Source organism: Taudactylus pleione, unplaced genomic scaffold (assembly GCF_031769625.1).
Source record: "Taudactylus pleione unplaced genomic scaffold, aTauple2 ptg000444l, whole genome shotgun sequence".
NCBI classification, from domain to species: Eukaryota; Metazoa; Chordata; class Amphibia; order Anura; family Myobatrachidae; genus Taudactylus; species Taudactylus pleione.
Genome location: NW_028284846.1, coordinates 465,740 through 489,191, shown reverse-complemented (window position 1 = coordinate 489,191; position 23,452 = coordinate 465,740). Strand labels below are relative to the sequence as shown.

At 44.2% G+C, this 23,452-nt stretch overlaps 1 protein-coding gene across 1 annotated transcript in view; it reads right to left on the bottom strand.

Moving 5' to 3' along the window:
• Nucleotides 1–17,413, bottom strand: part of KIF14 (kinesin family member 14) — a 97,803-nt gene extending 80,390 nt beyond the window's left edge. Inside the window, exons 1-2 of the mRNA XM_088447895.1 lie at nucleotides 17,309–17,413; nucleotides 13,756–14,775 (exon numbers count right to left, since the gene is read on the bottom strand). Of these exons, the coding sequence (XP_088304021.1) occupies nucleotides 13,756–14,642 (887 nt within the window). The 5' untranslated portion in view covers nucleotides 14,643–14,775; nucleotides 17,309–17,413. The remainder of the gene's footprint in view (nucleotides 1–13,755; nucleotides 14,776–17,308) is intronic.
• Between the last annotated feature and the right edge of the window lie 6,039 nt (nucleotides 17,414–23,452).

Genomic DNA, 23,452 nt, shown 5'->3' with positions numbered 1-23,452 from the left:
GGAGAAGACCCGACACATCAGGCAGAGGGTTTGTCATCAGGTTTAGAAGCTGGACGTCTTGCCAGCCAGTCCTCTTTAGTTTTCGCAAAATATCAAGGCGACAAACTGACGTCTTAGAGGAATGCTGTTCCCTTGCTCGTCCCCGAGAACTGAAGGACCAAAAAGAAACCGATCTAGACTTTATAGTCGCCGTAGATGGCAAACCTGCAGACTTTGAAGCAGCCAGAGTAGCTATTATTTTATCCTACTCTGCTCCAAAAAGTACTTTTCCATAGAAAGGTCAAACCTCCAGTGCCCTATTTGATAATGTATCAGCTTTCCAGGATCTTAACCAAAGGGCCCTGTGTGCCACTATTAAAGCTGCTGATGCCTCAAAAGCTAAAATTCCAGCATCTACAGCAGATTATTACAGATAGGAAGCCGCTTCCCGTATATGAGAGATATACATCATCTGTTCTCTAATAGCATTTGGTAAAGAATTTTGCATGCTCCCATCCATTCTTCAGCCGGCTACACAGGCTCCAGCCATAGCTGGACGAGTAACAGCTCCAGATGATGAAACAATCATTTGAAGACACGCCTCAATCTTTTTATCCATGGAATCCTTCAGGGAAGATGCTGACGGAATAGGTAATGTAGCATTTCTGGATACTTTCCGCATGCCATAGTTTTTGCCGCGAAAACTTCTCGTGCGCTCCCCGCTATTCGCCGTATTCAATTCCAAAACACGAGAGAACGCAACAAGGTGAAACTTAAACAGGCGGAAAGTGCTGTCAAAAATGGGGAAATCAGCCTGACACCCCCCAACATTGGGGACCAATATAGAAATACCTGAATAGCCCTACTGAAGCTATTTGGGGTACTTAAGTGCTTTCTATTGCTTCTAATTAGCGTCTTTGCACAAGTGTTGAAGAATAGCATTTTGCTGTTTTTTTGGGTGAAAATAAGTAGTCATGTCAAATTTGGGGTACTTGAAATGGGTGTTAGTATATTTTATAGTCACTAAAGTGAAGTGTAAAAAAACTCACTTGAAGCAAGCACCTCCAATCAAACTCCCCCATACTTGCAGACCTCCCAAAAGTCTTTCACTAGTTTAAAAGTTTGTACCCTGACTTTGTACTTTTTCGCCCCCATTTTCAAAGTAATTTTTTAGGGTGTTCCTCACGTTTTTGGAGAGTTTTAAACGCAGTTATCCTTTGGGGGGCTGTCCTAAGGGTGCTGAGTGGTTTCCCCACCTTTGCACCCCAAAACCGGAATTCTGCACTTTTTTCCTCCTGCTATTCAGAGGCTAATCTTTTTCGCCTATTACACTGCATTGAGTTTTCGCGCACATGAAAAGTGTTAGTAATTGAATATGGAGGAAACTTTCCGCCTGGCGAAAGGATGTCATCCATAATACTTTGAGGATTCCGACTTATCGCATCTAATTGAATACGGCCCTATGTGCGTTATATGAGCATCCACAGTAGGAGATACCTCCCACTTAGTACATACAGAAGCTGGGAAAGGATACTAAGATGTTATTCTCTTATTCACATAAAAAGGTTTGTCAGGGTTACCCCATGCCTCATCCATAAGTTCAGTGAGCTGTTCAGATTCAGGGAACTCCATTTTGACCACCTTCCGGTGGTGATTAAACACTGGACCCTTCTTACTATGAGCTGGTTCATCATCCTGAATGTCTAGGATTGATTTAACTGCCTTCACCAAGGAAGGAACATCCACTGTGGACAGATTGTCCTCCTCCCCCGAGCTAGACCCTGGAGAGGAACCTTGCACATCATCTGAATCCATATGTTGAGCAGACTGATAAAAAGCTAACTTGCGCTTAGGCGCCTTAGTAACTACTGGTCTGCTATCAACATTAGACGGTGCCATACTCTGACAAGAATGGCCATCAACATCCTTCCAAGAAAAATGCATAGGAGGTGCAAACATAGCATGCTGTGGACATCCCATCCAAGGAGGCATAGTGGGAGCAGCCATATGATTCACAAAATGCTTCATTAAATGGGACAAAGAGGATACCCAAGAAGGCTCATGTCCAGGAACAGGTAAAATGGACTGGTTGGGTGGCTCTTTATAACAGACAACACACAAACCATCCTTAATGTCCATGATTTACATGAAACTAGCACAGAGGGCTCCCCCTCCTGTATACCTTTCTTTTGACATGTTCAAAATAAAGGCAATAATCATAATGTTATGCGACAGACTTCACAAAATCTTAATGAATATGAAGTACTCAGAAAGAGCCCTCCACCCCAAGATGATGGAGAGAAAAACAGTGATAGTTATAAATGACAGACAGTGTCAATACAGCAGCTAGCAAACAGGCACATACAATGCATATGTAATAAAATTGCAATTGACTCAACTACACAGACACAAAGGAATGGTAGGATATAGAGCACTATATACACCTTAGAAAAGGGAGAGGTATACAGGGAGACTGACCCAAACCCTCCTGAGACCAACAGCTACAGGGTGCACTGAGCATGGAGACCATGAGCGTCTCATATACACGTGGAGGGTAGGAGGAGCAACCCAGAAGCGCAAAACCCTTTGTAGGGACTGCGTCTGGGTTGGGGAAGAATCTGCTGGGGAAGCACCTACCTTCCCTAAGCTGCGTTAACTAGCCGGCTACGCTGGCCTCGTGGCAGCAGAGCAGTCTGCTGCCGATCCCCGGCGTCAGACGATAAGGCCTCGGTGGTGTAGTGAGGACAATCTCGCGCACTGACTACAGCGGTTTCTGGTGTATCTCTGACACCAGAAGCAAGGACTGCCATGCGCGATTCCCTATAAGCGAGAAATTGCCTTACTTGTCATCTCCGTACATCCGTTTGCAATCCAGGTCGCAGCATTGGTGCTAGTAAGCTTAGTCGCGACGTGACGAAAGCACCAGCCCAGTTACTGGTGTTGCGACCCAGCGGAGGTAGATTGAGTCGCAGGATATGCATCTTAATTCAGACGCTTAGTACTGCCAACCCAAACACATTAAATGAAAGCTTAGGACTGCCAGAGCAGTCCTTTGTAACAAAAGGTGCAGCACCAAATGAATAACTGGTCCTATGATTAGGGGCGGGGTATATATATGGAGGAGGACCCAAGGCATCATGGGAGCTGAAGCTTTAACTGTTCGGTGCCTGGATCTCTCCAACCATAATATCCCCCCATGGTATCCCTGTGGATCCCTATGGACCCTGAAGAAGATAAAAAAAATTATTAAAATAAACATACATATACACACACATACACACACCTCACCTACTATCCCTGAAGCCAATCATGTCCACTTAATCAAGTAGATAATCCATAGGGTACCTGTAATAAAAAAAAATCCATACTCACCTCCTCCTATGCATGGATCACATCATGTAGGCATCCCTGGGCTTGGCAAAAAAAAAAAAAAAAAAAGAAGCAAATACCCGGACATTAGTACTGTCCTCTAAAGACAGTACTAGCTGAATGACACGCTCCGCATGAGCGAAGCGCTCATTGGCTGAGAGAGGCAAGCCTTCCGCCTCTCATCCAATGAACGGTTCCCACCATTGACTTCAATGGCGAGAACAGCAAAAGTTACTTAAGGCTACTTCCTTGCCAATTTCAAAAGTGGCGCCTCAGCACCATTTTTGAAATTGAAAGATGGCCGCCGCAAGCCAGTCACGGCATCATCGCCCCACACCCTTGGCTGGCTCTCCCCCCAATTTTACAAAATTCAGCAGGTTTTGTGAAATTTCAGATCAGGTCTAAGAAGCCTTAATGGAACATGTGAAATAGGCAGGTTTTTTGTCTATGGGAAAAATTATTTTTTTTATAAAATATATTATATATATATATATATATATATATATATATATATATATATATATATATATATATATATAAAAATAATGAGCGGGTTCGGATCTGAGTTGTATCAGAGTCAGGCTCGACTTTTCCCACCTGACTCAGATCTGAAATCGAGACAAAACATCATCATCCCACCTTACGGGTTTTGGATTCTATAAAAGGTCTGTGTTGTGCTGCTGTTGTCCATAGGGGCTGTGTCCACTCAGTCCATAGGGGCTGATTGGGCTGTGTTGTGCTGATGTCATAGGGGCTGGCTGGGCTGTGTTGTGCAGTCAGTTGTCCATAGGGGCTGTGTCCACTCCAAAGTCTATAGGGGCTGGCTGGACTGTGTTGTGCAGTGTCCCATAAAGGCTGTAGTCCTAGAGGGGTGCTGTAGTGTTGTCCAGGGTGTGATCTGTGCATCAGGGGTGCTCCCCCAAAGTGCACTCCATAAAAAATGATTTTTTTTTTTTTTCTGTTTGTGAATTGTGTGCACTGTAGCTGCACGTGCATCAACAAAGGAGCAGCGCCAAGCATGTGCCTGTGTCCCATAAGTAAAGGGCCGGCTAGCTCATTTCTTAAAGGGTGGTGTAACCCACAAAGTGCACTAGTCTCCAACAAAAATAAAAAATTATTTTCTGTGTTTGTGTGCGTCTTAGCCGCACGTATATATCAATATAACATAAATGGAGGACCAAACTTTCTCAGATAAAAATTAAATAGGGAAAGATCAAGAACCATTTCCTCCTAGTGCTGTTGCTGCTGCTGGGAGTTGTTTATCATCCCAGAGAGGAAGTAGGAACACCACTACTTTTACTAAACAATTGACCCTCCAACAGTCCTTAGCGAGGAGGATGAAGTACGACAGCAGTCATCCTGAAGCAAAACGTATAACTGAGGCCTTGACTCCTATGTTGTTGTTAGATGTGCGTCCGGTATCCGCCATTAGTGCAGTGGGATTTAGACAATTGATTGAGGTAGTGTGTCCCCGGTTCCAAATCCCGTCTAGATTCCACCTGCATCCTCAAAGCAGCAGCGACAAGCGTGCGTCTGTCTGTTAAAGGGTGGTGTAACCCCCAAAGTGCGCTCCAACCAAAATAAAATAATCTTTTTTTCTGTGTTTGTGTGTGAAATGTATGCGCAGTAGCCGCACCTGCATTCTTAAAGCAGCAGCGACAAGCGTGCATCTGAAATTTTTTTTTCTCTCTTTTTGAATTGTGTGCACTGTAGTTGCACGTGCATCAACAAAGGAGCAGCGCCAAGCATGCGCCTGTGTCCCATAAAAAATTATTTTCTGTGTTTGTGTGCACCTTAGCCGCACGCATATATCAATATAACATAAATGGAGGACCAAACTTTCTCTGATAAAAATAAAATAGGGAAAGATCAAGAACCACTTCCTCCTTGTGCTGAAGCTGCTTCCACTAGTCATAGTAGAGGGCATATACAATCCCAAATAACAAAGTTCAGGAAAATGACCTTAAAAAAAAACCATTTGAATCATCTGAGGAGAAACGTAAACTTGCTAATATGCCATTTACGACACTAAGTGGCAAGGTACGGCTAAGGTCTTTCCCTATGTTCATGACTAGTGGTTCAGCTTCACATGACGATGGAAGCCCTCCTCCCGCTAAAAAAAAATCAAACGAGTTAAGCTGGCAAAAGCACAGCGAAGAACTGTGCCTTCTAAGAAGATATCACAAATCCCCAAGGAGAGTCCAAGTGTGTTGGCGGTTGCGATGTCTGACCTTCCCAGCACTGGACGGGAAGAGGTGGCTCTTTCCACCATTTGCACGCCCCCTGCAAGTGCTGAAAGGAGCACCCACAGTCCACTTGCTGATATGCAAATTGAAGATGTCACTGTTGAAGTACAACAGGATAAGGATACTGGTGTGGCTGGCGAGGAGGATTCTGATGGTGATGTGGTTTGTTTAAATCAGGCTCAGGGGGAGACAGTTGTCAGTGGGATGAAAAAGCCCATCAGGGTCATGCCTGGGCAAAAGACCAAACATTCCACCTCTTTGGTCTGGAAATATTTCTATCCAAATCCAGACAACAACTGTCTTGCCATATGTACCATATGTAAAGGTGGAATAAGTAGGGGTAGGGATGTTAACCACCTAGGAACATCCTCCCTTAAACATCACCTGCAGCACGTTCATAAAAAAAAGTTACGTCAAGTTCAGAAACTTTGGCTAAGACTGTAAGCAGTCCAGGGACACCTAAAACCCTTTGTCCTGTTGTATCCAAGCGCCTGCAAACCACACCGTCAACTCCCTCCTCGTCAATTTCCTCCTTAGTCAGGATCGGAAGTAGTCCTGCAGGCCATGTCACTGGCATGACTGACTCTCCTATCCGGGATTCCTCCGGAGGATCCTGCATTGCTATGCCTACTGCTGCCGCTGCTGGGAATCGTTCATCATCCCAGAGAGGAAGTAGGAACACCACTACTTTTACTAAACAACTGACCCTCCAACAGTCCTTAGCGAGGAGGATGAAGTACGACAGCAGTCATCCTGAAGCAAAACGTATAACTGAGGCCTTGACTGCTATGTTGGTGTTAGACGTGCATCCGGTATCCGCCATTGGTGGAGTGGGATTTAGACAATTGATGGAGGTAGTGTGTCCCCGGTTCCAAATCCCGTCTAGATTCCACTTCCCTAGGCAGGCGATACCGAGACTGTACAGAAACGTCAGAAAAAGTGTCCTCAGTGTCCTGAAAAAGGCGGTTGTACCCAATGTCCACTTAACCATGGACATGTAGACAAGTGGAACAGGGCAGACTAAGGACTATATGACTGTGACAGTCCACTGGGTAGATGCATCACCTTACGCAGCAACAACAGCAGCGTCACCAGTAGCAGCATCTCAGAAACGCCAGCTCGTTCCAAGGCAGGCTACACTGTGTATCACCGGTTTCAGTAAGAGGCACACCGCCGACAACCTCTTAGAGAAACTGAGGGAAATCATCGCCCAGTGGCTTACCCCACTTAGACTCTCCTGGGGATTTGTGATAACTGACAACGCCACCAATATTGTGCGGGCATTACATCTGAGCAAATTCCAGCACGTCCCATGTTTTGCTCACACAATAAATTTGATGGTGCAGAATTTTCTGAAAAGCGACAGGGGCGTGCAGAAGACGCTTTGGGTGGCCCGAAAAATTTCTGCCCACTTTCGCCATTCAGCGACTGCGTGCCAAAGACTGGAGTACCAGCAAACACTCTTGAACCTGCCCCGCCATCACTTGAAGCAAGAGGTTGTGACGCGGTGGAACTCAACCCTCTATATGCTTCAGAGGATGGAGGAGCAGCAAAAGGCCATTCAAGCCTATACATCCACCTATGACATAGGCAAAGGAGGGGGTATGCACCTGACTCAAGCGCAGTGGAGAATGATTTCCGTGTTGTGCAAGGTTCTCCAGCCCTTCGAACTTGCCACACGTGAAGTCAGTTCAGACACTGCCAGCTTGAGTCAGGTCATTCACCTCATCAGACTTTTGCAGAAGCAGCTGGAGAAAGTGAAGGAGGGGCTAAGATGGAGCGATTCCGCTCGGCATGTGGGGCTTGTGGATGAAGCCCTTCATTCGCTTTGCCAGGATTCGAGGGTGGTCAATCTGTTGAAATCAGACCACTACATTTTGGCCACCGTGCTCGATCCTAGGTTTAAAGCCTATGTGGTGTCTCTCTTTCCGGCCGACACAAGCCTGCAGAGGTGCAAAGACCTGCTGGTGAAAACACTGTCAGCTGAAGTGGAACGTGACACGTCAACAGCTCCTTCTTCATTTTCTTCTGCAACTGGGGCTGCCAGGAAACAACTTAGGTATCCTAAGCAACCCGCTGGCGGTGATGCAGGGCAGGAAGGACCAAGTTTGGACATCTGGTCCGGACTGAAGGACCTGGCAACAATTTCTGACATGTCTACTGTCACTATTGACAGAATGGTGGAGGATTACATCGGTGACAGCATCCAAGTAGGCATGTCAGACAGTCCTAGCGTTCCCGCTAGGCTGTTTTAGTGGGGCGCGGCGCCCTGCCCTCCTTCTGGAGGGCAAAAAGCACCCTGCCCTCCAGGAGGAGGGCAAAAAGCGCCCTGCCCTCACAGCCTGCGAGAGCCGTTCTCACCAGCGAGACAGTGTCCCGCGGGTGGAGAAACATGCGGTGACCCGGTCACCGCCGGAGAATAGACGCCGGGCGCATGCGCCCGGCATCTATTCTCCCTGTCTGCAGGGCTTGGGGGCTGCCCGGCGTGTCCGTAAGTGCCGGGCACGCCCCCAAGAGTGACAAAAAGGGGACGCGTCTTATAGACACGCCCCCTTTTCCGATGACCACGCCCCCTTCTCAGTCGCGCGCACGGGCATGCCCTCTCTAGCTCCGGCGCCCTGCCTCCCGCCGGAGCTAGAGGGAACACTACAGTCCGTACCTGTACTGGCAAGAAAAAGAGGCAATTTGGCGGCTCTATTTTACCTGAGTTGCCCCCCCTCCAGTGTGTACTCTGAAAGAGTGTTTAGTGCAGCCAGGAACCTTGTTATCGAAAGGCGTAGGAGGTTGCTTCCACAAAATGTGGAGAAGATGATGTTCATAAAAATGAATTATCAACTCTTCCAGGGAGACCAGCCTCCAGAACGTACAGAGGGACCTGTGGTGGTGGACGAATTAATACTCTGAGGATGAGGATGTACACAACACTTGAGAGTGAGGAATCGGCGGATGAGGAGGATGAGGACGACATCTTGCCTCCGTAGAGCCAGTTTGTGCAGGGACAGATTAATTGCCAGCTTGTTTTGTGGGGGCCCAAACGAACCAATCATTTCAGCCACAGTCATGTGGCAGACCCTGGCACTGAAATGATTGGTTTGTTGAAGTGTGCATGCCCTGTTTATAGTACAACATAAGGGTGGGTGGGAGGGCCCAAGGACAATTCCATCTTGCACCTCTTTTTTTTCTTTGCACTATGTACTGTTTGGGGCCTAGTTTTTCAAACTGCCATCCTGTCGGCCACTGCAGTGTCACTCCTACATGGGCCACGTGTTTGTGCTGCCCACTCGTATCTCTTAGCATAGTCATCTAGCTACCTCGGTGCAACCTTTTGAACATAAAAACACTATTGTGAGGCGTTCAGAATAGACTGGAAATGAGTGGAAATTAAGGTTAATAATAGCATAGGAGCAGAAAAACCCACAAATTCTGTGATTTTAGCTGTTTTTATGCTTTTTTTCAAAAAAAACAGATCCAAAACACGGAAGGGTGATTTTGGCAAAACCAGTCCAGATCCAAAACACAAAAAGTGGCCGGTGCACACCCCTAAAAAAAATCTAAATATATTTTATAATATATAAATATATATATATATGCGTTTCGTTCGTATCCTCGACTTCTTCACCCCTTGAAGAAGTCCAGGATCCGGACGAAACGCGTTGGAGGCTCCTACTCTCTTCCCACTCATTAACTTGCCATTTATCAGATAAGCAACTACTTTGTATTCCTTTTTTATTCTGATAATTTTATAGCAATTTTATATGTACATTGTTCGTGTTTTTTTATGTATTTTATCCTTTATGTGGAAGGATGTAATGGTTGTGTCTGATTAAAATTTATTTATATATTTTTTAAAATGAAATGTTTGCACTTTCATTAATTTGCACTTTAAATTATTTATGCACCTTTTGCACATGTTTATGAATTCGTGTTGCCATTTAATGGTGTCATTTATTTGGGGGTTTTTATTAATGCAATATTAATTGCACTTAGCACTTTAGGTGCGCAGTTCACTTAGCACTTTATATGTATATGTGTGTATATATAATTTACACACACACGGTTATGCAAGCACGTAAGGCGCTCTAATCCAGATCCTGTACTTTTTATCTTTTGTATATGTAACAGATCACCACTGATACATTTTTCTTCTGGTTGGGCTGACACCCATATTTTTGGGGGGGGTGCATGTTAATTGTTCACATTTTAGTTTGGTCAAAGAATACACACGTGTGAGGTAAAAGATACATATTGAGAAAATTTTCTTTATCATTAAGAGGGATTTTCACCTAATTGGCGCTGTAATCTTCTGCCACACACACACACATTATCTGTATATAGTTTGTGTGTGTCCCATCTACTGGGGTATAGACAGTAGTACACAGCAGCCGGGAGTTCGCATTAGTCCAAAGTTTAATAAACCTTCTACTTATGGCCAACTGGCCTTAGCCAAAGTAAAAATAAATACCTTGCCTGTCTGACACTAGCTAAACATAAGTCATTCCTGACTAACACTACAAAAACATAAGTTTAAACAAGTCAAGTCCAAGTCCCCAGGCAGTGAGAGCCATAATGACCAGGCTGGCAGCCTTTTAACACCCTCATACAGGTGAAAGCACTAATTAGCCTTCTCTAAGGCTAAAGACCCTAAAGCTGGCCACACACTAGACCAACTTACATCCAACCAGCCAATTTGTTGATTGGTTGGAATGAAAATCTGGTAATGTATGGGAGTAAATGATGATCAGCAATTTGCTCCCAAATGCCAGAAAACAGATGAAAATGGTTGTTAGACAAGTTTGTTAAATGTTTGATTTAAACAATTTGTTCAAACAGTTTTTGCCCATTTTCAACCGTTTGGGAGCAAATTGCTGATTGTCGTTTGCTGTCATACCTTACCAGAGTTTCATTCCAACCAATCAACTAGTAGGATGGTTGGACAGAAAAACTTTACATGTGTAGGCAACTTTAGACCTAAACTGGGTCGAATGGATGGAGCCCACCCTCACTCTCCATCCATAAGTCCAGGAACCCTTAGCCAACATTTATCAAAGCCCAAGAGCTCTCAGCAGAACACACACATAACTTTCTGGGGTTTTAAAACATGTAGGTCGGAAGCCTAGGACAAATATACCTGCCCTCAAACACAATTCCAGTGTTATTGTCACAATATAAAGTCCAAAAGCATTAGTACATATATAAAAATCTATTATTTTTGCTAAAATAGACCATGCCATGGAATTTGCCCAGTCTGATTCTGCCAGATCAGTGGCTATTCCTGCAGTTGTTTGAGACAGCTGTCAAGCTCAGCATAAGATGCCCATGACTTTCTAATGGGAATAGACATTTTGAACATTTATAGAAAGTTAATGTTGAAGCATTACTGGTCAGACCTGAAATTACTCCCTGTCCCAGACACGTCAGGTAAAGGAGAAAGACAGATACAGAGTACACTGAAAAAGTGAACAATGCAAAGAGAGCCAGCAGTCAAGGGTAAGTGAATCACACTGTCCCAGTATGCAACTGCACCCCAACTCTAGATCTACTTCTCTGCAGCTGAGGAAACACAGGAGAAAGGGAGCAAGAGCTGCTGGCAAATTGTTTTACCCAGCTTTAGGCCCATATTCAATTAGCCGCGAAAAGTCGGAATCCGCGAAAAAGGATCGCCGTTTGCGACTTTTCGCCAGGCGGAAACTTATCTCCGTATTCAATTGAAAACACTTTTCGTGTAGCGAAAACGCAATGAGGAGAAGAGAGAAGAGAGGAGAAGAGAGAAGGAGGGAGAGGAGAAGAGAGAAGAGAGGAGAAGAGAGAAGGAGGGAGAGGAGAAGAAGAAGAGAAGGAGAAGAAGAAGAGAAGGAGAAGAAGAAGAGAAGGAGAAGAGGAAGAGGAGGAGGAAGAGGAGGAGGAAGAGGAGAAGGAAGAGGAGAAGGAAGAGGAGAAGGAAGAGGAAGAGGAAGAAGAGGAAGAGGAAGAAGAAGAAGAGGAAGAAGAGGAAGAAGAGGAAGAGGAAGAAGAGGAAGAAGAGGAAGAGGAGGAGGAGGAGCCCAAAAAAGCACTTTAAAACTTAAAAACTAGTGAAATAGACTTTTGGGGGGTCCGCACATACGGGTGAGGTGTTTTTGATTGCAGGTTATTGCTTTAAGTGCTTTTTTTAAAACTTTAATTCAGCGACTTTAAACCATGCTTGCACCCATTTCCATGTACCCCAAATTTGACAGGACTACTTACTTTCACCCAAAAATCTGCTTAATGCCATTCTTCAACACTTGTGCAAAGACGCTAATTGGAAGTAATTGACACACCTTAAGTACCCCAAATAGCTTTATTAGGGCTATTCGGGGGCATGTACATTGATCCCCAATGTTAGTGCATCTTTTAGGGGGTGTCAGGCTGATTTCCCCAATTCCGACAACACTTTTCACCTGGTTTGCATTCGCCAGGTTATGTTTACATGTCTTTTGGAATGGAATACGGCGAATAGCAGGGGCGCACACGAAAAAGTTTTGCGCCCAAAACACGCGATGTCAGCGAAAAGTCATGTGTGTGCGAAACTAATTGAATATGGGCCTTATGGTGCGTACACAAGTAGCAATTTAAAAGATCGATTTGAACGATAATGGATATCGATATCATTACCATTATCTTTCAAATGGACCCTACCAACTTACCATCGACCAGCGATGCACGGCCACATATGGACGATAGCGATATCGTCCATCGGCCGTGCATGCCGGTCAACTTGCTCGATATCGAGCAAGTTACTATAGGGACCCGCGATCGTTGCTCGCTATAGCCGTCAGTAAGTTGTTGGTGTGCTGGATGATCGATATTGATCATCCATCATACCAGGGAGGGTGCATAATGATCTGCCAGCGATATCATATCGCTGGCAGATTGCTACATGTGTACACACCATTAGTCTCTGTAATGAACACATAAGGGAGAACATGCGACCCCGTCTTGAAGTTTTTACTTCTCCCTAGGGCTCAACATGCAATAGGCCGCTACTGGCTGAACTAGGACTAGTGTGGGGCCACCACCTCACAAGTACAGGTCCATAGCCTGTACTCCATGCCAGTCCTGGGGCCCAGGAGGTGGACTGTAGGTTAATTACTTTCCACTGTTACTGGTAACGAAAGAGAGCAGTCACTTACCTGGCTGCTCTGCCAGCAGGCGAACTTGCATGATTGCTGGTCGGAATGCATGGGCAAAATTGACTACCTAAGTTGGCCGTGAAAGAGGTACCCAAGAGAAATAAATGTTGAGTGCAATGTTAGTTGGCACCGCAAACAGACCCTCCATAACCAGCTCTGGTTTCCACACAGCCCAGTCAGATTGTCTGAATGAACACAACTATGATATCAAGTAGGCAAATAAAAAAAATACATATGCAGAACCAGAGAAAAGCACCCTGTCCTGCAAGAACTCTAAATATAAAACAAAGGAACAGTGTGTCCTGAAGAGGAAGGAGAACAAAAAATATTGATTAATTTATTTATTTTAACTGCTTCAGTCCTAAAGGAGCCTCTAAGTCCAGTGTCCCCTAAGCAGAAGAAAAAGGAATACTTTTTGTAAACATTACATCATTTGACTATTTAAGTCAGTATAATAAAAACCATGGGTGAGTTTCTTAAAGGCAATACAGGTTTAGTCTACGATATCCAAAATACTTTGGACCAGGGGTATTTTGGATATTGGAATATTCCGTATTTTGGAAATTTTGCATACCATAATGAGATATCTTGGGGATGGAACCCCAATCTAAACACAGAATGCATTTATGTTTTATATACACAGCCTGCAGGTCATTTTATACAATATTTTCAATAATTTTGTGGCTCAAACTAATTTTGTGTACATACATCAAATTCATTTATGTTTCATATACACCTTATATACACAGCCTGAAGGTAATTTATACAAATAATTTTGTGCCTTAAATAAAGTTTGTGTACATTGAACCACCAAAAACAAAAAGGTGTCACTATCTCAGTCATGCTAAAAAAAAATTCAGTAATTCGGAATATTTGGATATGGGAGACTCAACCTGTACAAAGTTTCCAAGGAGATAACAATTTAAAAGTTTAGTTCTAGAGATATTAAGAAAATTTCACTTGTGTCAAACCATTTTACTCATGAGGAGATATACTGTAGTTCTACTAACCTGGTACTGAATGGTCTAACTCTCACAGCTACAGTCACTGCACAGTTTTGTGCCTTGAGAGGATCATCCTCAGCATTAGGATTTATGCTGCTAGTCTCATTAGTTACATGTAAAGATGCAGATGGAAAGCTGGCTTCCAGAGTCTTTTCTGCATGGCCAACTATAGAAAGGTTCTTCTTACTGGCAGCAGGCAGAGTTCCTATTGGGCGCTTTGGTGTTACGACAGGGCTCTTCATCTCCCGAATCGATGCAGACCTCGGCAAGCCAGAGGCCCCATTCCTTGGCGTTTTTGGTTTATCTAGAAACCCATGCTTTGGTACAGATGTCTTAACACCGTCATGTCCCAAACTATTTGGACCGTTTATTAAATCCTTTCCTTTTGTGGCCTTGATGGTTTGAAGTCTTACATCAGCTGATGGGCTATTCACGTGCAAGTTTTCAGCTTTGAAGCCATTTAAAATAGATTTTGGTTGGTACGGTTTTCCATTTACACCACATAAACCCTTGCTTCTTAATTCAGGCTGACTGGAGCACTCTGTTTTGGTTACTTTAGATTGTGTTAAACCATATTTTACATCCTGCTTTTCTACAGCAGGTTTGATATTAACACCTGGCTTAGGATTCTTGCTGGTGTCTTCGTTTTCAATGGAACCAGTTCTCAGCCTCCTCTGTAAAGTCAGGCGTTTGTCAGGTTCATCTGATTGAATACCATTGCAGTCTAGTCCCTGTTCTACTTGAGGAGACCCCTTGACAATAGTCTCCCTCCTTTGAAGCTTTAAATTAGTCTCTGGTTTTGGTGTTATTGGAGATGCAACATCTTTACACTCAGAAATTATATAGGTTCTATTTTTCTCTCTGTTAATTGGATGGTAGCCTCGATGCAACATTTCTTCTCACAAATTAATACTCTTTCTTTTATTAATGTTGATTTTAATAATAAATAATATGATCTCCCTTCACAGGTGACTACAGAGTACTGCCAGAAAAAAGCACAGCGATATTTGCACAATCATCATTTTCCTAAAAGAATGAAAGAAAGAGAAGGCAATTACTATAATGTCATGCAGAAATACTGTGCCAGGGGTAACACAGCGATTCAGAAGAGGTAAGCTGATATGTTACATACAATTTATTTTGAACTCTATGGGCCAAATGTAATAGGGTGAGAGTTTAGAAAAGTGAGAGTTTCTGACACTTTTTAAACTTTGCCAATGTAATATAGTCCAAAAACAAAGTGACAGAGCGAACTTGCATGTTTTTTTAAACTTAAAAAACTGTCACGATTTAAAATCTCATTCAGATGTTTTCCCATTTTGAAGATAAAACTCAACCAATGTGAGAGTTTACTGCTAAACTCTCACATTTTCTAAACTCTCACCCTATTACATTTGGCCCCATATATATGAATGGCCTCTAGTTGATAGAACACAAGGGTGATTCAATAAGGTAATAAGAAATCTGATCACGCTATGCACCTCAATGCTTGGACATGTTTCTGCCAGTCCCACTGTCTTACAACTGATATGAGGCGCAGTCTAATGGCTGTGAGGGGAAGCAGTGATCTTCCTGCGCTGGCCTGCCGGGGAATTAGAATGAAATAGAGAACATTACACACGTGAGAGGTCTTGTTACCTTACTTATTGAACCAGCCTCGTGTATCAATTTGAGTTTAACCACTACACTGTGCTACTCAAGAAAACACTCTCCATCCTTCAGGTCTGTGATGTCCATAATATTAAACTATTAAGGTGCATACACACTAGACGATATGCTCCCTGAGCGATATCGTCTAGTGTGTCCCCGGCAGGCTGTGCTCAATGTCGTTCATGACATTGAGCACAGCCGCTGAACGATATCATTAACGATATCGTTCAGTGCCGGGCTCTCTCCCCCATTCCCTGACATGCAGCAACCTGACGAGATCGTCAGGTTGGCCTGCATGTGAGCCCGATGAACGATGATGACGAACGACCCGCGGGAACGTGCGTCGTCGTTCATCTTTTTGGGCTTAAAAATGGACGATAAAGTGGACGACTGAACGATAGCGATATCGTTATCCTTCAGTCGTCCACTTTATCGCCCAGTGTGTACGCACCTTTAGGTTTCACCAAATTTGGATGTTCTTTCTCTGTCTGTTTCAGTTTGAATTTTATTTACATCGGCCTGTAAAGTATTAAATTAGTGGATGAAACATTAAATGAAAGTGCTACTTGAGTAGTAGACTCTGTTTGTATATGATCACTAGGGAGTAGCTTAAAGTAGTGTTTCATTGTTTTAGTGAGGCAGTCTCAATAATGCTTAACATTTGCAATAATAAGCGCGAACCAGCATGTTTCAGCAGAGACCCACCTTAATACCCAGTGGGCAAAACAGAAGCTTAAATGTCCGCTATGTAAATGTGATGTCACATAAGTCTCAGAGACAACCTGCTTTTAAGATGCCCATACACAGTGTGAAATAGCAGCCGATCCGACGGATTGGTACGATATCGCTGCTATATCGTACTGTGTGTGGGCATGATATCGGCCAGTGCGCGCTCCCGTGGGATCGTACATCGCACCTTCATATCTTACTTGCTGCACATTAGATCTGGTGATGCGATGTATGATCCCATACAGCGCTATCGGTGGGGGAGGGGGGTGTCCTCGTATCAGGTGGTCGGGCAGCAGATCAATCCGTGTGTGGGGACCGCCCGATATGTCCACCTTCAAAGCACAAGGTGCCTATCGCACCGTGTATGGGAGCCTTTAGACTGTTTTAATAAATATTATGGGATATAAAAAGGTCAATTCTTGAAAAACAACAAATTATGAATAAATGGCAAAGTTTGCTGATTTATACACAAAGGGCTAGCAAATGTGCAAGGCTTAGAAGTAATAGGATAAAACGATTCTTTAAATACAATTGTATTTAAAGTATAGAACTCTGCTGGGCTATGCCTTATGCAGGAAGAACATAAACATTGTGGTAATATAAATACATAACTAAATATTACAGAAAGAGTTGAAAAAAGAAATGTACTATGTACAAGTACAGGAGAGCATATCTAAGATAGCCAATACATTAAAATCATCCCAAAATGAAAAAGCCCATGAAGTTTTAAAGGAAAATATAAGTATATCTGATATGAACAAAGTTGCTTACAAACAAGACATATAATTGATACAAAATGTATACAGTCTCTCACAAGTCATTTATCTAGTAATAAATGTTTGCTTTGTACAACTCGCTATAAATATTGATTACACTGTATAAAGTTGAATTGTGATCAGCAGATCCGGGGATTACACAGGATATCATTGCATAGTAACAAAATGCAATATTGCACATATATGTCAATTTCTATTATAATGTTAGAACAAAGTTATATTGGCCTGCCTACCGACATCTCACCCTGAGCATGACTCCATGCAAGATCACCAGCACATGTATCAGACACATTATAACGTAATTACATGTCATTCCGCTGATCTGTAAACTGTGTACACAAAGTAACACATCTACCCTGGTGGCGAGCACAGTACAATAGTACATCGCACTAGTGTTCCCTTACCGTCACGTCACCCATACACAGCACTCTATCCAGGGGAAGCCGCAATCTCTCTCTCACCCTCTTCCGTTTGTCAGCTGGCGATTCATTTCGAATTCCCCTCTCTCTATTTTGATTGGTTAAACAGCGGCCATGTTTACGGATGAGATCACATGGCAAATAAAGGAAGTAAGCGATAACGACGGCCATTTTTGTTATGGGCAATCAGGCGCTTTGGGGTTTCTTTCTTCGGAATAATTCAATAATGTTTGTGGACACCGTCACAGTCAGTTTCGTACGGGCATTTTTTTATACAATTTTATTTTGCAGATATCATATATTTTAGCATCTACAGTATGAGACCTTTATGAACACTGGGCCTGATTCAGACCCTATCGGTATATGGTGGCTCTCGCAAGCGGCCCGATGGTCTGCGTATGCACATGCAAACGCACCGCAGTGCGCATGCGCGAACTACACATTGCGACCGCTTACCGCCCGCTCGCCCAGCAAAGAGAGCCCAGCAGGGTGAGTGACTGTATGAGGCTGTTTGTGGGTGGTAACATGAGCAGTCCATTAAAAACGGGGAGTGGAGGTGCGAACGCAGGCGTGCCTGAGTGTTTCAACGCCGTTTTTAAGGCGTGCATAATTAACAGGCAGCGTCATAGTTCACGCCACTTGGCTGTTTTTTACACCGAAGTACTTGCAGTGATTGCGATAGGGTAAGGCAACCACAAGTGCTGCGTTAGCTTCCGATGGTGCTCGATGTACCAATGTTTTAAGACACTTCCAGGAGATGACGTGTGCTAGTGGGCGGCTCTGCATACTCTGATGGGTGGCTACATACACAGAGCAATCACCCGCACAGCCAAAGTGGGTGTGCTTTTGTCTTGGCGAGCGATCGCATCCCATGACGTCAATTTTAAATATTAACATACACAGGATGCGAGCGGCCGCAACATGCGAGCGGGTCTGAATCAGGCCCACTGTGCACTATTTTAGTCTTCATACTTGTTGAGTGTTTAAATTCAGAGCCGTAACTTGCCATTTTGGTACACTGCACCAGAAAGTGCTTTGGTGCCCCCCCCCACCCATCATAAACAGGGACAGTGCACGCCGGAGGTGCGCGGGCCAAAACAAGGGTGTGGTCTTGTAGGGAAAGGGTTTGGTCACACTATAGTACCTCCAATTCACATTACGCCACAAGTAGTGCCTCTTATTTACATTACACTACATACCTGTAGTGGTGTCCCTTGTACACATTATGCTAAATTGTAGTAGTGCCCCTTACACATTACGCCACACAGTAGTAATGCCACTTACACATTATGGGCCTGATTCAGAGCAGCTCGCAAGCGCCCCAATGTTGCGGCACTGCGCATGCGCCGCCTCCGGCGTGCGCGAGCCCCGCCGAGCGACTGAAGTTCAGTCGCTACGGGGCTCGCATCAAGAAGGGGCGGTTGTCGATGGTGAGTGACAGCTTGCCCCATTTTGTGGGTGGGTGGGGTGGCTGGACAAATGCAGGCGTTCCCTTAGGAACACCTGGCGTTTGTAGGGAGGTCTAACTGACATCACTACTGATGTCAGTAGTGGACTTCCTGCTCTATTAGAGCAGAAAGTCCACTCGGCCTTGCGGCAGCCTAGACCCTACCGTAGGGTCTCGTCGCAAGGTCTATGGTCGCGATTATCGCGATGGTCTCCTGGCCGCTCGCACAAGCTGTGGCTAGGCTCCCACAGCTTTGCGAGCGCCTGGAGATAAAAAAAAAACGCCCACAATCCCAGCGTGTGGGCAAGGGGCAACGAGCTGCTCTGAATCAGGGCCTATGCCACACAGTCCAAATTCCGCCATTACACCACGAAGTACAAATTGCTCCCAATTACACATTATGCCACACAGTACAACTTCTCCCCCCTTACACATTATGGCACACAGTACAACTTCTTCCCCCTTACACATTATGGCACACAGTACAACTCCCCCTTTCCCCTTTACACATTATGCCACACAGTACAACTGCCCCCCCATCTAATCGTACACATGATGCCACACAGTACAACTGCCCCCCACCCTCTCCCTTACACATTATGCCACACAGTACAAAGCCCTCAGCTCTCTCAGGACTTACCTGCGTCACTGTGGCGCCATTTCTGCACTGGCTGACTGGGCCCAATGCTGAAGGAATGGCTCCTCTGTGCAGGGAACTGTGGGACTGGACTGGGAGAGACGTCATGAAGTCTCTCCCAGACCTTGAAGACACTGCAGCATACGGGGGAGGAGGTGGAGCTCAGGGGCCTGACAGTCAGGCAGCTGCAGCGTTGCCTGCTGTAAAGTGTAATAGTAGCTCTGCACCCAGCAGAGAGGGAGCCGGGCACACAGTTACTATTATACATTGCAGCGGGCAGCCGCTGTAGATGAAAGGCAATTAAAGGGAATAAACGCCGGTTCCGCCCACAGGGTATGTGCCTCTGTGCGAGCGAATCGGCTGCACCACCCTAGTTACAGCCCTGACAGTGTTAAGTAGAACCTATGCCGGCTAAATGATGCTTCTGCATATATTATATTACATATACCTTATACTCTCAATCCTTTAATGGTATTAGTATAGCTGCTCTTCCACAAGGATTGAGGTCCAGATAACAAGCTGCAAAGTGATTGATGACCACAGTGATACAGATAATAAATAAGCCTCACTCTAATGCTGGGCATACACTATACAATTATCTGTCAGATATCTGTCAAATCTGTCTGGTGGGAAGGAAAATCTGGTCCATTTTCTAGTGTTTGGGAGCAGATTTCTATTGTCATTTGCTCCCATACATTACCAGGTTTTCATTCCAACCAGCCAGATTGGACAGATAATTGCATAGTGTATGCCCAGCATGACACGTTTCTTTGCTCCAGGTACTTTTGTCAGTGGAACTAAAGGAATGGATTAACCCTCATTATGGCCCGTATTCAATTTGAGCCGAGCCGCGATACTTTTTCGCCTCCCGGACTTTTCGCCTACTTCATCTGTTTTGCAGGCAGAAAAGTATCGCGCGCGTGGCCGGAGAAACTTAAACAAGCAGAAAGTACTGTCAGTTTTGGGGAAATCAGCCGGACACCCCCCAAAAAGATTCTCTGACATGGGGGTTAGCTATGGTACCCCCCGATTTGGCTTGCTGAAGGTATTTGGTGTTTTTAAATGGGCTCAATAGCTACTAAATAGCATTTTTGTATAAGTGGCGAAGAATAGTATTCTGGAGGTTTTTTTGCTGGGGTACTTGAAAATGGGGGTCAGCATATTTTAAAGTTGCTAAAGTTAAGTTGAAAAAATCGTGAAAAATCCACCTGCCGCAAGCACCTGCAATGAAAAAAACACCTGGGGTATACTTGGGGACCCCCCAGAGTCAAGTTCACTATTTTTTAACTTTGTCCCCCAACATGTTTTTTTTTTCGTCCCCAAATTCAAAATGATTTTTTGGGGTGTCCTTAAGTGTTTTTTTTTTTTTTAAATGAACACAGTTTACCTTTGGGGGACTGTCTGAAGGCTGCACGGGGGTTCCCGCAACATTGCACCCCAAAACCCCAATTCTGCACTTTTTTTCGCCTGCTATTCATTGCATTGACTTTTCACCTAGGCGGAAAGTCTTCCAAATTGAATACAGAGTAAAACCAAAACAGGCGAAAATGACATCATCGGCAAAAAGCTTTCGCCAAAAACACGCGAAAACGGCTTTTCGCTCCAAATTGAATAAGGGCCATTGTTGGAAATTTAAAGTCCCAATATACAATCATTATTGGCCTGGACAGGTGAGGTATAATACATCAGATTATCTGTGAGTGATTACCCCTTTATTTTCCTTGTGGTTTCCTCTGAGGTGGCCTCACGCACTGCACATGGTAAAGCTGGCCAAACACTAGACCAACTTACATCCAACCAGCCAACTAGTTGATTGGTTGGAATGAAAATCTGGTAGCTATGAAAGCAAATGACAATCAGTAATTTGCTCCCAAACGCCGATAAATGGACAAAAACTGTTGTTTGAACAAATTGTTTAGATCAAACATTTAATAAACTTGTCTGATGACCATTTTCATCTGTTTTCTGGCATTTAGGAGCAAATTGCTGATCATCAATTACTCCCATCCGTTACCAGATTTTCATTCCAACCAATCAACTAGTTGGATGGTTGGATGAAAGTTGGTCTAGTGTGTGGCCAGCTTATGTATACATAATGAGAGAAGGGTGTATGGTATGGGCCCCCCCTACAAATGTAGCCACCCTGGAAGGTTTAATATATGTAAAATATAAAGCTAATCTATAGAAACAGCGCCAACATAGTAGCACGTCACAGGGTGCATAGAATAGTTTCCCGATGCTCATCCAGAAGGGGTCCTAAATCTTCTCACCTGGAATGAAGCTGGAGAGGCCATCTGTCATAGTCATAACATGGCAATAGCAAATGGAGGTGAGCTGCCTGGATCCCAGGGCTGTAGCTTGTTGTATTACTGTTGTGATTAAATAAAGTTGGTTGTCAGCCACTGGAAATGCCTGGGACCCTTTCTCAGCAACATTCTCCTAATAAAATGTGGTACTTAGCATCTATGTATGTATATATGAATAATACATCCCACAGATATACCCTGGTGTGATTGGTGCACTTATAACATCCCCTCCTATCACATAGGCCCATGCCAGGGCTTTCCTGACTGGTTACTGCAGTCACATGAATATGAACTAATCAATTTCAGTTGTTTAATGTGCTCTCGTGATTTCTGCCTTCCATCAAGCCCCATCCCGGAGACTTTTTGGTGCCCTGTGCCAGAAAGCGCATTGGCGCCACCCCCCCCCCCCTCCTTTTTTCAAATAGGAACATAAAGTAGTACATCTGAAAAAGGGCCATGGCCTCATGGGGAAGAGCCAGGGAAGAGATATGGGAGGCCAGGAGATGCTGGGGATAAAAGAAGTGGAAGCTACAAGTGAGGATGATAATAAATAGGAAAATTGACAAATTGATAGGTCCAAACAGCTCCCCTTCCCCTGCGGTGCCCTGTGCCATGGCACTGGTAGCACCACCCTAGTTACGGCCTTGCTCTGGTGATCTTACATAGGTCTGTTCACTTGCTGCCCTTGTGATTTTTGACAACTATTATTATAATATTTTAATATATATTTTGTTTTTCTAAGTAAAGTTCTACTTGACAATTGGACAACACTTCAATAGCTGCTATGCAGATCCTAACGAGGAAGGGAGAGAATGTGGTACTGAGTTTTATGGCCAATATGATGTCTATTTAAAAGTATCACAATATGTCTGAGGGAAGTCAGTGCCATAAATACTGTTTAATCCTTAATTGAGGTGATCACTGATACACTGTAACATTAAAAAACAACGTGACCAGTGAAATTGGTTTCATACAAAGCACCATATAGCCAAAGATTAATATAAAAAATAATATTTTGATGTGAATGTAGTAGGAGTGACATCACATTTCCCATACAAAATATAACAGGGACCTCAAACCAGAAATAACCAGTCTGGGCCTGTCTGGTGTGGTGTGTGAGGTCATACTGTGATGTCATAACGGTAACTGCCTGTATCAGGGCTTTGCTGTTACTTCCTTTCTCATACACTACCAGTTCACTGACACTGCACCACACACCAGCAGAAGGAGATACGTACATAAGGTTAGTGACTGGACAAAGATAAGGGCAGCTTAGTTCCATGCGTCGGCAGACAGGGTGACTACTATAATATATGACTCATTACCTTGGGGACAGGGCAGTATTGGATAAAAACAGAATCTTACACTAGTGGGACAGTGTCATTACAGCCAAAGCGGCTGCATCTGGGACATCTCTTATAGGCGTTAGGTGGGCACTGTCTGGAATGGATGGGACTGTAATGATCCTAATTAATTCCTTTACACAGTGCTCCAGCTGGGAGGTGCATGTTGGATAGGACTATAATGATCCTAAATAAATTCTTTACACTCTGCCTCCTAAGTCCGGTATGCCAAGTGGCCTGTTCCATTGTTATTAATGTGCAGGGGTGTGAGAGAATTACAGCATATTGTGCTTTTATTTGTTTTTATCCAATACTGTCATTAGTAAATGTTACATCTAGATTATACTTTGGGCTACATGTAAGAGTCATAGTAAATGCCGGCGGCTTATGTTGTTT